Raw genomic sequence first — 14,617 nt, forward strand, 5'->3', positions numbered from 1 at the left:
AGCATAAAAAAATGTTATCAGTATAGTCTCATAGCAGTAGCAGTAGAAATTAGCTAAGTATAGAAATCCGTTCATATAATTTTCTTTCTCCAATGATTGCTATCAGCTGAACAAACAGATTTGTTAGAGCACAAAGGTATGAACACCAGATTTTGGGATTTCAAGATTGCTCCCTTATGATGTAAGCCATGTCTCCATAGCTCCACAAGGGTCTGTAGGGTATCTTGACCCTCAATAATTCGAATTATACATGCATTGGATAGTTGACCCTCAATCAATCACACCAAATTCTGTTCCTTCAAGCTCCTATCCCACCAAATACTAGGAATCAATGGGGATATTAAAAACATCAGGCAGAAGTTAAACATCAGGCAAAAGGCTATGAACAATAAGGCCAAACAACTTGAACAGCCATTATCCCAAAAAGCTATAAGGTATGAAGCATGGAAACAAAAACTAGAGCATGAAAGAAACGAGTACACAACAACAGTGAAGGAAGAAAGTAGATGCTTCCAAGCAACAACTCAACAAAATAAGGCAATATTTTGACACAGCTTTCCAAGCAAGACTACCTGCATTCTAAACCCTAGTAGTAGTAACTAATTAAGAAACTAACTAACAATCTGTAAGAACAAAGAGCACAAAGACCACGTATGCGGAAACACAAAGTTACAATGAAGACATGAAGCTTACCTCGAACACAACAGCGACAATGCCGACGAGATTGTACCTCAGGTGAAATGTACCTCAGCTCACCACAAAGACCACGTACTACCAGTCAAATGTACCTCAGGTGACCACCACTTCGCCAATCCTTGCACCAGAAACCAAAAAAGGTCCTTAGCTTAACCACGAGTTCCAGAAACAGACCTAGCACGGTCACGGTCTTCAGTTCAATAGAACAACACAGGTAGACGAAACGTACCTGTCACAGTCTTCAGTGCAATGGAGAACAAAAAGCTTCAATGTTAATAGTGCAATGAAGAAGAGAGCGCGAAAGGGTACACAGAGAAGAAGAGAGCGTGAGAGGGTAAATGGAGAATAAGGGAGCGCGAGCGAAATAAGTGGCGTCAAATATAATTTAAAATGTAAGTTCAACATCGGTTTTCAATAAAACACTGATGTTAACAAATTGATGTCAACGTTAACATCGGTTTTATTCAAAAAACCGATGTTAAGGAATACACATTATTTACAATTATGCCACCGCGTTTACGTTAACATCGATTTTGTCAAAAACCGATGTTAATCCGCCGATGTTAAATCTAGTTTTTCTAGTAGTGTATATATAGGAATGACCTTTCCATTGAGAAGGCAGAGAAATAAAATCAAAACATTCATTTCCTTCTTGTCTTCTGGAGATTTGTCTTGGTCCTCGAATTCCAAGGCTTAACATTGGTGCTTTCATTGTTTAATGGCTAAAGCAACTCGCTCCAAATCCACTATGGATCGTCTTGAAGATGCCATTGTGAAACTCACCTCTTACCAACTTTCCATGTCAACCAAAATTGGCGATCTCATTCATCGTATGACCTAATTAGAAACCACCCAACACAGCCAACACTCACTAGCTTCATCTACCGCCAGCCCTTCTACTTTTACACCTTCGAAATCTCCACATCGTTTGAAGCTCGAAGTTTCATGCTTCGACGGCTCCGATCCGACTGGGTGGATCTTCAAGATCACTCAGTTCTTTGAATATCATGCCACCCCGGACCACAAACGAGTCACTATTGCCTTTTTTACATGGACGGGCCAGCCTTAGCTTTATTCCAGTGGATGTCCTGAAATGCTCAGTTGACTTCCTGATCTACCTTTCTCCACGCTCTTAAAACTCGGTTTGCCTCATCAACTTATGAGGATCCTACGGGACTACTTTTTAAGCTCACTCAACGTGCTTCTATTAATGAGTACTTATCGGAGTTTGAATCCCTCGCAAATCGAATTATCAGACTTCTAGCGCCATTTTTGCTTAGTTGTTTTGTCTTGGGGCTCAGCCCATAGATCTGTCGCGAGATACAAGCCTTGTAGTCGGTATCGTTGATTCATGCGGTTTCTCTAACTCACTTACAGGAGGGAAATTTTTTTGATGCCTGTTAACGGTTTGTCAAGTGCACCAAATGTCCAAGTAGTAAAACTTGGAAGTCCAAGTGTCGATTTCCACATGGACTTTGTTTTGTACTTGTATTGTATAGTTTTCAATTTATAAGAGATGAGAATGTTAGAACCTAGCATGCCTTTTTTGCCTAAGATGTATGGTTTTTAGATTTTTATCAATTAGATAAATTTATCCTACCCACATCTGTTAAAATACTTGTCCCTGATGTCTCACGATGACAAGCATATTTTACCTATCCATATCTCCCAAATGTCTTTGCATAGACTCAACAGGTAAAATGCATGAAGCTTTAGTTCTAGATGTGTGCTTTAATGCATGGGCATAACGTTATCATCCTATGTCTAGCAATGATTTCATTATGATATCTTTTCCTTTTAGTTCTATTAGAATTTATCCTCTGTCGAGCGCCTAACTCCTAAAATTGATGCATGCATGTCTTCTTTATATCTTTATTAAGAGTTATCCTCTGTCAAGAATCTAACCCTTAACATAATATAAAGATGAGTAATGCATGAAATATAAATAGAAAAAGACAATAGGATAGAAAACACTTGTTGCATTGATAAATATGGAGTACATCATACATCTCTTGGCTTTTTAGGTCTGTCAGACCCTAACTAGGGGGTTTAGCCTCTCATAGCCATGAGGGCCTTACATTGAAAGAGGGGTATAAAACTTGGTGGAAGAGAAGGGATGGAAGAAGGGAATAGAGAAAATGATGAGAGAGGGGAAAGGATTCCCTAAGGAAGAGTTCTCAGGCTTTGGGTATGTATGAGAGTGCTTTGAGAATCGGTGTGCCTTTTCCCTTTGGCTTGACTCTCTTTTTGTAGTTGCTGGAGTGGACTTGGGTTTACATACTTACGCTTAGCGCGCTCTGCTCGCTTAGCCCAGGTGTCTGTTTTCGCGCTAAGCATGGATAACTACTAAATAATTATTTTAAAAGATATTTTAACTCTATTTTCATTATAAAAAAAAAAACAACTCTTATTTAGTAGTTATCAATGTCCGACGTCCTGGCCGCTACAAACCCCCTCTGCTCCCAACGGGTTCACTAGGCCCACGACCACCTCCACCCATTTCTTCTGCACCCTTGCTCTCCACCCCCACCAAACAACCTTCTCCTTCCATTCCCTTCAAACGCCTTTCCCCTGATGAGCTTGCTATGCGGTGGGAAAAAGGATTATGTTTCAATTGTGATGAAAAATTCACTCCTGGCCATAAGTGTTCTTCCAAATTGTTCTTGTTAGTCTCAAATGAGGATGAAGCTTCTCTAGAACCTTCCCTCGCGACCCTGAACCCAGATCCACCCGAACCAATTGAAGATCTGTCCCCGACCCAAATCAGCCTGCACGCTTTATCAGGCCATATTGCACTTGAGACCCTGCAAGTAGTAGGCCTAATTTCCAATCAGGGAGTGCGCATTTTAATAGACGGGGGTAACACTCACAATTTCCTTCAACATCGTTTGGTCTTAGCCTTAGGCCTCCACACAAAATATACAAACCCGTTGTGTGTAACAGTCGAAAATGGTGATGCACTCGAATGCCACCAACTTTGTAATGACCTGATAGTGCAAATACTTGGTCATTCCTTCCCTGTCGATTTTCATGTTCTTTCCTTGTGCAGTGCTGATGTGGTACTTGGAGTACAATGGCTAAAATCCTTAGGCCTTATTGTCACTAATTATAATACTTTAACCATGAAATTTATCCATGGCGACAAAATGGTTGAGTTGAAAAGTGAAAGAGCAAGTGGTCTTGAGTTGATATCTCCACCACAGCTTCGCCACATGGTTTAATCGGAGACAACCAACATCTTCTTTCACATTTGCCTAGAGACCCCTTCTACCCAAACTTCACCTTCACCACACCACATGACCTCCATAAACACATTAACTCATAAATACTCCTCCCTGTTTCAGCCTCTCACCACTCTACCCCCGTCTCACCCAACCAACCACACCATCACCCTTCTACCCAACTCATCTCCGGTTAATGTGAGACCATATTGCTACCCTTATTACCAGAAAAAAGAAATTGAATCTCAAGTTGCTTCTATGTTGCAACATGGCCTCATTCAACTTGGCACCAACCCCTTTTCTTCTACAGTGCTACTCGTGAAGAAGCGCGATGTCTCTTGGCGATTCTGCGTCGACTATCGCACATTAAATGCCATCACGATCAAAGATGACTTTCCGATTCCTACGGTAGATAAGTTACTTGATGAATTCGGGGGCGCAAAATGGTTCTTGAAGTTGGACCTTATGTAGGGATACCACTAGATTTTAATGAACGAAGGCGACATTGGAAAAATATTTTTTCATACCCACCATGGCCACTACAAGTTTCAAGTGATGCCATTTGGTTGTGCAATGCGCCGTCCTCATTTCAAGCTACCATGAATAAACTTTTTCAGCCTTATTTGCGTAAATACATCATCGTATTTTTCGATGATATCTTAATTTACAGTAGAACTTTCTCTGATCATCTATTGCATTTGGAAAGTGCTTTTTAGGTTCTCTTACGTGGCCAATTCTCTCTCAAACTTCCTTAGTCATTTGGTGTCGGAGAATGGAGTTGAACCGATGCTAGAGAAATTAAAGTGCAAGCTATTCGACAATGGCCACAACCACGAATAATTTGAGCACTACGAGGATTTCTCGGCCTGGCAAGATTTTATCGAAGGTTTATCAAGGGGTACGCCACCTTAATAGCTCCACTGACGAAGCTCTTAACTCACGACCAATTCATGTGGTCATCTGAAATTGACCTTGCCTTCCAATCACTTAAAGATGACATAAGCAATACCCCTATTTTGGTCTTACCAAACTTCACCATTCTATTTGTTGTTGAGACAGACGCTTCAGGTTCGGGAATGGGGCGGTGATATCTTGGGGTGGTCACTCTATCACTTTCTTTAGCAAGCAGTTTTGTCCTAAGTTACTGCATTCCTCCACCTATGTCCGGGAACTAGTCGCCATCACGACAACAGTCAAAAAGTGGTGCCAGTACTTGTTGGGTCACCACTTTATAATCATAATGGACCATCATAGTCTCAAGGAACTTATGGCACAGGTGATTCAAACCCCAGAACAACATTTGTATTTGTTGCGACTCTTAGGCTATGATTACATGATTCAGTACAAGACATGCAAATCTAATATGGTAGCAAACGCTCTATCTCGATCGTCTGACAATCTGACTGGCTCTCTATTTCTTCTCTTTATGTCAAATTTGCTTTTCTTAACAGAACTCAAACAGGAGTTGTCTTCCAATGGGGATTTCGTCAACCTTCATAATGCAATTCAAGCTGACCCAACAACTTATTATGATTATTCTTTGACTTAGGAATTCATTGTTGGACAAGTGGCTTCAATAACTTAAGAGGGGGGGTGAATTAAGTTTCTAAATTCCCACTAACAAACTTTTAATCCCCTTCTAAATGATAGGCTCAAAATGCAGAAGAAGAAGCAATAATCAATTTAATTATGTTCTTTAAACATGCAAAACAAAATTGATTGCAATAACATAAATGAGATAAGGGAAGAGAGAAATGCAAACTCGATTTATACTGGTTCAGCCATTTCCCGTTCCTACATCCAGTCCTCAAGCAACCCACTTGAGATTTTCGACTATCTTTGTAAAAAATCCTTTTTACAACTTCTGAACACCCAAGGAATCTCTTTCTCTTGTGTTCAGGAAACTCACAATTCAAGAGACAACCAGTCTCTTTATTACAATTGACTTTCTGAGAAGAACATAAAGATTTCTCTCCTTTAGAGTGGATAATACAATTTGAAGTTCATAAACTCTCAATAGATTTGCAAGTGTTTGCTCAAGAGTTGTTGAGAGAGCATTTGACAATGAATTTCTCTTGGAATATCTCTCTCTTTCCTTTTGAAGTCAGACACACATATATACAGGCCCTTCATGCCTTTCCAAAATGATTTGAAAAGATGTGTCTTTTCAAAAAGCTTTTTATGAAATTCTTCACTAATAATCGACTACAGGTTTCTGGTAATTGATTACACAGTTATATTTTGAAGGGTCATGACTTTTCAATTTGAATTTCAAGAGTTTCGTTGCTGGTATTCGATTACATACATCTGGTATTCGATTACAGGTTCAAAATTCAAATTCAAAACCCTTTTCAAAAGTTATTTTTCAAAATTGTCTTCTGGTAATCGATTACATTGCCTGGTAATCGATTACCAAATCCTTGGATGTCTTGGAAACACTTTGTTTTGAGGAAAGGCTTGATCTTGAGTTAATCTTGAAGCAAGACTTTATTTTGTTGAAGCAACCATGTATTAATCTTGAAGAAATGCTTAACCTTTGAAGCAACCTTGTTTGATTCTTCTTTGGCATCATCAAAATCATCTATTCATACATTCACATTCTCCCCCTTTTTTATGATGACAATCATTATCAAGTGAATTCTTTTCGACATCATCAAAACCTGCATGATTTACACTACCCACCACACTGTGCACTCAGTTGCCCTCCTTTTTATGGAGATAGTTGGCAAGCTTCATGGCATGCCTAGAAGTATTATTTCTTATCGAGACCCACTGTTTATCAACAAGTTCTAGTAGGAATTATTTTCCTTGAGTGGCACCAAACTCAGGATGAGTTTTGCATATCATCCGCAATCGGATGGCCAAACTAAAGTTGCTAATCATATTGTTGATCAGTACTTAGGTGCTTTTGTCCATATAAGACCATCGTCTTGGGGGTGTTTCCTATTATGGGAAGAATGGTCCTACAATACATCCTTCTATTCAGCTACAAGAATATCTCCATTCGAAATCACCTTCAGCAGGAAGCCACCTAATTTTCCTCAGTATATAGTATGTACCTCTAAAATTGAGGTTGTGGATGAAATGTTGGGTCAAAGGGAAGTTGTGTTTGCCTTGTTATGAAGCAGGTTGTTAAAGTCCCCAGCTCGTATGAAACGCATTGTAGACACTCATTAAAGGGAATGTGAATTTCACATTGGTGATTGGGGGATGGTGAAGTTGCGTCCTCATCGTCAGGTATTAGACATAGGGTCCTCGTATTCAAAATTAGCTAAGCACTATTATGGACCATTCCAAGTTGAGGATAGAATGGGAAATGTTGCTTATAAATTGAAGCTGCCAACACAGTCTTGCATACATCTTGTGTTCCATTGTTCAATCCTTAAACTGTATTTTCAAGCTACTTCAGGTTCTCCAGGACCCTTAGAATTTCCTTCTTTAGCAATAGAAAATCAACCTGTCATTACACCTTTTACATTCCTCGCAAAAAAATGGATCCCTTCACCCTCTGGCCCAAAGCAAATGGTATTGGTCCAATGGCTTGGTTGCACCCTGATGAAACTTCTTAGGAGGAGTGAAGGCAACTTACCACCTTAAGGACAAGGTGTTGCTTGGTGGGCTCCGGAATGATACAACAGATACTGGGGGTCTGGAAGAAGCAAGAGCTACAAGGTCCAAAAGGAAAAGTGTACCACCAGCTTACTTGAAGGATTATGCGTAGAATGACTAACAAAATCAAAAGTGCTAGGATAACAAGATTGTAGGTTGTTATAAAGAATAATATTGTTATCATTTTGTTAGGATATTTATTGTTTGTCTTTATCCTTTCTGTTATTGTTGTCGGGAACTTGTGCCAGAGCATTTAGCACTATATATAGGAATGACCTTTCCATTGAGAAGGTAGAGAAATAAAATAAAAAAATTTCCTTTCCTTCTTGTCTTCTAGAGGTTTGTCTTGGTCCTCGAATTCCAAGGCTTAACAACTTCACTGGTCATAAACTAGTAGAAGAGTTTCCAAATTGGTTATTGCTAAACAACACAAAAATGACAAGCCTTGTTCTCAAAATTTATTCCCTTACTGGGTTAATCTAGCTACATCCCGTCCCCTTCTCAAGCTGCAAAGAATTGATGTATCTGATAATGCAATAACAGGTCAAATCCCAAGTAACAATATCAGCTCAATTTTTCCAATTTTGGAAATCTTAGATATGTCTAAAATGCAATTCATGGTCTAATTCCTTGCGAGTTTGGCCAAATGAACTTACTGCAAACATTGGATCTCTCAAAATATCATTTGTTAGGAGAAATTCCACATGAGCTAAGCAACATGAGCTCATTAAAGACATTGGATCTTTCTGACAATCAATTGTTTGGAGAAATACCTGAGGGCATATTTGGAGTTCTGTACCAATCCAAGGGATATACTTACATAGGTATGGTTTCATCCTTTGTTATTGAACAATTATAGATTTATTGGTAAACTCCCAAGCAGCATTTTTAACCCATATGCATCACTTCATTAGATATAAGCAATAATCATTTGGTGGGAAAGATTCCAATCCTTATAAAAAAATATGTCCAATAATCATTTTGAAGGATCTATTCCATTAGAATTGGCAGAACTTGAAAATCTACTTTATCTAGATCTCTCCCACAATATTTTGATTGTTGTTGTTCCATCATTTATAAATTCTTCGGGGAGCATTATCCATTTGAACAACAATCATTTAAGTGGATTATCGAAAAGAATGATCAATGGAAGCTATTTTGCACTTAGCTTCGATGAAATAATCAATGGCATTGAATATTTGATACAGGAACATACAAGGCTGAACATTCTCCTTTTGAAAGTCAATCGCTTTACTGGCGCTATACCAAAGGAGTTGTGCCAATTGATAGATTTAAGCATACTACACCTTTCTCATCACAATTTTTCTGGTGCATATTCAATTGCTTAGGTAAAGTGCCTTTTGAGATTAAGTACCCTGATTTATTCTTGGAAATATTGTCTGGCCGGATTTTGGTAGATCACAAATATTGCATGCCTTTTGACACACCAATATTACCAAATGTGGAAGAGAAAGCAAATTTCACTTCAAAGAATAGAACCAACACTTACACGGGGAGAATCCTTGCTTACATGTCTGGAGTTGACTTGTCAAGCAATAAACTATTGAGGAATATCCCATCTGAGCTTGGAAACATGAGAAGAATTCGATCATTAAACTTGTCACATGATGATTTGACAGGGCAAATTCCGACTACATTCTCCAATTTGGTACACGGAAAGAGTTTGAATCTTTCATTTAACAAGTTGAGTGGCCAAATTCCTCCACAATTGAGTGTGTTATCCTCCCTTGATGTATTCATTGTAGCGCACAATAACTTATCTGGTGCAACACCTGAAAGAAAAGGACAATTTTCAACATTTGAAGAAAGCAGCTACAAGGGTAATCAATTCCTTTGTGGACCTCCACTACCAAAAAGTTGCAATCCTCTACCTCTTATTTTACCAAATGATGAAGGTAGTGATAGTTTGGTGGACATGTTTGTTTTCTATGTGAGCTTTGTTGTGTCATACATATCAGCTTTGTTGGTAACCGCAGCAGCTTTATATATTAATCCTTACTGGAGGCAAGCATGGGTTTACTACATAGAATTGATGAACCTGAATTGCTACTACTTTATCATGGATAATTTGTGTAAGTTATTTAAAAATGAAAATATGTAACATTATGTTGTATGCCTTAAACATCAGTTTCTTGTTTGTTTGCTCTAAGTGTCATACAATAGTAAATAAATAAGTTATCTATACGTTGTATGAAAATCATAAGTACTGTGGGGCAATAGTTTGTGCTATAAAAGAAGTCCTCTAGAGCAACTTGATGTCATGTTCCTCCCTTATCTCCTGAGAAATCAGGCTATGCTATAACACCTCTAATAAATATCAGTCAAATTAAGGGGGTGATGATATGTTTTGTGATCCGATATTGATATTAAGTGTTGATACAGACTCAAGCGTTGAATAATTTCACCATAATCCATCATTGTCCAGATATCAAATTCTTTAAGGCTGTTATCATTTTTTTTTAATTAACAGCAAGGCTGTCATCATTTTATTAAGGTTAAATTAAATTAATGTGCACTTCACTGAATTATTTGGGAATTTTTATGCTCTAACTAACTATAAATTCTTCTTATATATTATATTAATTGAACACTTGGAAGACCCAAACATGCATGTACCTTTAGATATTCATAACTATTTCCAAATCTTCTCCAATATAATGGATTTAATTACTCGAAAACTACGTTTCTTATGCTCTTAAGATTAATTTCTACCAAGAAATGTTCGTATCTATAGCAAAACACTAAAATCCCTTCACATGCAATCTTACAAACATGTGATATTAAAAAATAATAAAACTCCCTTTCTCAGTTTCTCCATAAGATTATTAGTAAACTCATTCATAATTAAACCTTGACCTTGAACAACAGGTATATCCATGGATACTCCATTCCTTTTAATATGAACATAAAACTCATATCTACTGACTCTTCTATATATTTGGAATTAGTAGAGCTGGGAAGTGGGAATGGTGGGTTGAAAATTTTTGAAAGCAATATACAGAAAGTGCTTGGAAAATTGATCTATAAGATATAGGTTGTATAGTGAACGCTCTTCACGAATTAAGTATAAGAAATAACGTGTATTACTATTACATCTGCACATAGTGAAATTACGAAGATAATAAGATAGAATTTTCGCTCATTTAGAATTTTTTTTTATTTCTAATAAACACCATCACAAAATTATGAATTTTATGAAATTCAAATGCGGACAAAAACAGGTTCTCCACTCCTGCCTCCACTATTTCATATTGAAAATTAATGTAAGAGACAAAGGAGGCACCGATTATCAAATCACCGACCAATTGGTTATCAGTGAAACCTTTGATAACATGTCAAGAAATTCTATTTTGTCCCACAGTTACACTGTCATATGAATAATAAATATTAGATTTATCTTTTTAGACTAATAAATCCAAAATAATCGTCAAAGTTTTGATGGAAACATACCAATACAGTAATGAATTTAATAACAGAGCATTGGCCAGAAATAAATTTTTTCAAACTTACAATAACATGTGAGGAACATTAATAAAATATACAACGCAAAATAAAAATCAATATTATACAAGAAACACAATTTGTTTAACGTGAAAAATAGCTCAATGCAAAGATAAAAATCATGGGTCATCCATACCAAAGAATAATTTCACTATAATCAATAAAGGTACAAAAGAGTTTTCAATAAGTGTGTAACACTCAATTTTTCGTAAAATAAATTAAAAATGATTTTATTTAAAAATAAATAGAATTTTAGGAAAATAATGAGGTTTTGTAATTAAATAAATAAGAAGAAATAATTTTATCGATTAAAATAATAGTTTCAAGGTAAATAAAATAGATATATCTCCTTAAAAAAAAATGTGTTATCTATTTATTCGATAAGGAGTAAAATATAATTTCTTTTTATATAATGATAAAATAAAGAAAAATCGAGTAAATAATAGGTTCGGAATACTCTAACTATAAATAAAGACATATTATATCAGTTTTCACAATTTCTTCTCTTCCTCTCAATTTCGTTTTTCCTTCTTCCTCTCCCAAAACCTTTTTTTTCCCCGCATAAAACAACAATCTTAGAATTGTTAACCATTGGATCGCTATTAAATTTGAACACCAGGTTCGAAACTTATTTTCACATATAATGTTTGTGGTAAGGGGAATGTCCCCCGCACGTAGCTCTTTGTTTTCCCGCATACACTCAAACTTATCCCAATAAAACTACAATCCTGAACTTGTTAACCGTTGGATCGTCTTAAAATTTGGACACCAAATTTTACATGCATATACTCATATATTTATCGTTGTGATTTGCAAAATAATGTTTATGGTGAGATAAATTAGCATCACATGCAGACAGTGAACTAGGCTCCAACCCCTTCTCTTTCTCTCTAACGGTTGGAAACCCTAACAGAGCAAACAAAGAAAAAATGAGGAATCTTAGAGAACCTCTAGAGACACCACTAGCACTGCCGGACTACATACGTGAGCCCGCTTAGAGGTAATGAATGAGTTTATCACAATTGGGATTAGAATGAACATGTGCAGGAGTTCTTACAGGATTAAATTGGAGTTTATTTTGGGATATTTATTGTATTGTAATTATTCATGTATGATTATGTGAAATTGTTTGAGTGGTTTTACTCCCCATATTGCGAGAAACATTTTGTATAATTTGTTTGTGTTTTGAATAAGATTTACTATATTAGTGTGATAAATTGTTATATTAGGATCATGAAATTGTATATAAGTGATAAATTGAATATGTGATGAATTGTGAGATAACATGTTGCTTTGAGATTATAACATTGTTATTGAGATTGAGTATAAGTGCAAAGTTGAACATGTGTTAATTTTTGAGATATACGTAAACATGTGATAGTGGATTGTGACATTGTAAGATGTTAAATTATGGACATGAAATTTAGTTGTGAATCAGTATGTGGTTAACACTTGATGTGGTGATACTTGTGTTGTGAGTTGTGAATTACAATAACCAACTGGTGTTTACCTTGAGAAAAGTATTTATGTGCAAAATGTTAAAGGGAAAGAGTAGGATTCCTAGTTAGGAACCTAAAGTCCTGAATTGTAGCGCAATGTGTTAAACGTGTTTGAAACACGAGTATGAGGTCCTAGGTATTGTATAATTCATTAACAGTGTCTGCCTGCAAAAGTTGTTTTAGGGGTTGGATCTAAATCATGAAGGTGAGACCCTAATGGATTCTTCAGAGTCTAGGCTTTGGGGGTAAAGACACTCGGTTTGAGTGCTCCTTTAAGCCTATGTTGATCCCGTATGATTGGAGTATTCTCGCAAAACAAAGTGATCCTGACTGATCATCTTATGATCTTACTTAGTGAGAGTGACCTAACATACTCATTGTATGATGTGTCTTGTTATGTACTCTTAAGCGACTTAGTGTGATTTTTTATTGATACGGTATCACATTGTATATAGGCTTGAGTCTTAGTATAATGTCGCATAACGCCTGTAAATTATTTATTATGATATTAATGAGTGTTGTTATGTCTTGACTCGAGTGTGTGATTCATGTGTAATGTGATTGGTGATTAAAAAATGAATTTTAAATTTTAAAGTGGTGAAGTAACGTGTATTGTATTAAGTTGAGCTATGTTATACATACTTCTATAGTTTATTTTGATTATGCCTTTGTTTATCTATATTTTATTTAGAAATATGATAACGCACTCCCTGTCTGGTGTATGTGTTTGGATTCTGTAATGATCTTGAACCATGTGTTCGTGGGAGCAAATGACTAGGTGGATAACTTTAAAGAATTTCGTGCTAAAGGACGCTGAGACACAATGTTCTGATATGATGTAACATTGGGGCATGAGCTTTTATTTTCAATTGCATAATGTTATTTTACTTTATTTTATTTCATTGTTTAACAAGATTTCATTGGTAAACTTTAACGATTTTGTTCTAAGTCGAATATTTTTTAATAAGTTTTATTTGGTAATAGTGAAGCGAATGCGACCCTTTACCCACATGAATTTCTGTATGCGATTTTTATAAAATTGTTTTAATTAAATTCCATATGTTTATATATTTTTCTTATTTATATGTATGTTGGGGTAGAGAGTGTTACAAAATGCACTGAAACGTGCTACAAATGGTCAAACCAAAACCAAACATCAATGCTTACAATAAAGAAACAAGAAGATGGAAAATACCAAATGCATGACAGGAAATGTGAAACACTTATCTCCCTCTCTAGATATCTTTTTAACAATCCAACCAAATAATTTTAAGTATCACGTGTGTAGAACCTACTATTCAAAATTAGTCTGATCCAATGGTGAACGAATTCGCAATTGCAATATGAAAAATGCTCTCTGGTGGATGTGCGAAAATCAGAATGATTTTTTCCCTCTTTTCTTTCTCAATGTTTTGTAACTCTTTTCCCTCGCCAATAAGTCTCTTCCTAATGTGATCTCTCTCTACTTAAACAAATGGGACAAAATAGACATTCTCATTTACAGTGTGTTTGGATGGAGAAATTTAAAATTCTCAGAAATTTTAAATTCTAAGAATTTCAAATACTTCAATTGAAATTCTTTTATTTTCAAAATTTTGTATTTGGATAAAAAAATTAAAATTATGAAGATGAAAAAAATGAATGAAAAAAAAGAGAAGATATGATTGGTGTGCTAGTTATACGTGTTGTTCTTCTATGCTCACACCCGAACGATATTTTAGGAGTTCAAACGGTGTTTCTTGAAGAAGACAATAAGAAGAGAATTTCAATTTCTCACACTTGAGAAGGAAATTGAAATTCTAGATTTTTAGTTGTTTAAAATTCAGTTTTAAAATTCCAAAATTTTAAATTCTTCGTAAAAAACATTCAAATAATGAATTCTAAATTACAAAAATTCAAATTCTCTGAAAAAATTATTTTCATCAGTTAAAATTTTCTATTCAAACGCACTCTTAGGCATTTACTCCCCATAGAAAAAAAATCCAAAAATCCAACAAGTTTTTTGAAATTTGTTCACCTTTTACTTTTACTAAAGCAAAATTCATTTTTATTAGACTAGATTCGTGTATT

At 35.8% G+C, this 14,617-nt stretch overlaps 1 protein-coding gene across 1 annotated transcript; it reads left to right on the top strand.

Annotated features, from left to right (window-relative positions):
- The first annotated feature begins 8,244 nt into the window (after positions 1 to 8,244).
- LOC114420437 (receptor-like protein 9b) lies at positions 8,245 to 9,648 on the top strand. The gene is made up of 2 exons (XM_028386332.1): positions 8,245 to 8,350; positions 8,735 to 9,648. Exons 1-2 carry the CDS (start codon positions 8,245 to 8,247, stop codon positions 9,646 to 9,648), a joined length of 1,020 nt encoding a protein of 339 aa, XP_028242133.1.
- The last annotated feature ends 4,969 nt before the right edge of the window (positions 9,649 to 14,617 follow it).

The sequence above is a fragment of the Glycine soja genome, chromosome 7 (genome assembly GCF_004193775.1).
Source record: "Glycine soja cultivar W05 chromosome 7, ASM419377v2, whole genome shotgun sequence".
Lineage (NCBI taxonomy): Eukaryota > Viridiplantae > Streptophyta > Magnoliopsida > Fabales > Fabaceae > Glycine > Glycine soja.

What these genes read in the sequence shown, in the direction of transcription:
- LOC114420437 (XM_028386332.1), top strand. Translation starts at nt 8,245, where the DNA reads ATGAGCTCATTAAAGACATTGGATCTTTCTGACAATCAATTGTTTGGA. An exon ending in CAAGGGATATACTTACATAG is followed by an intron (nt 8,351 to 8,734) that starts GTATGGTTTCAT and finishes TATTTGATACAG; the next exon opens with GAACATACAAGGCTGAACAT.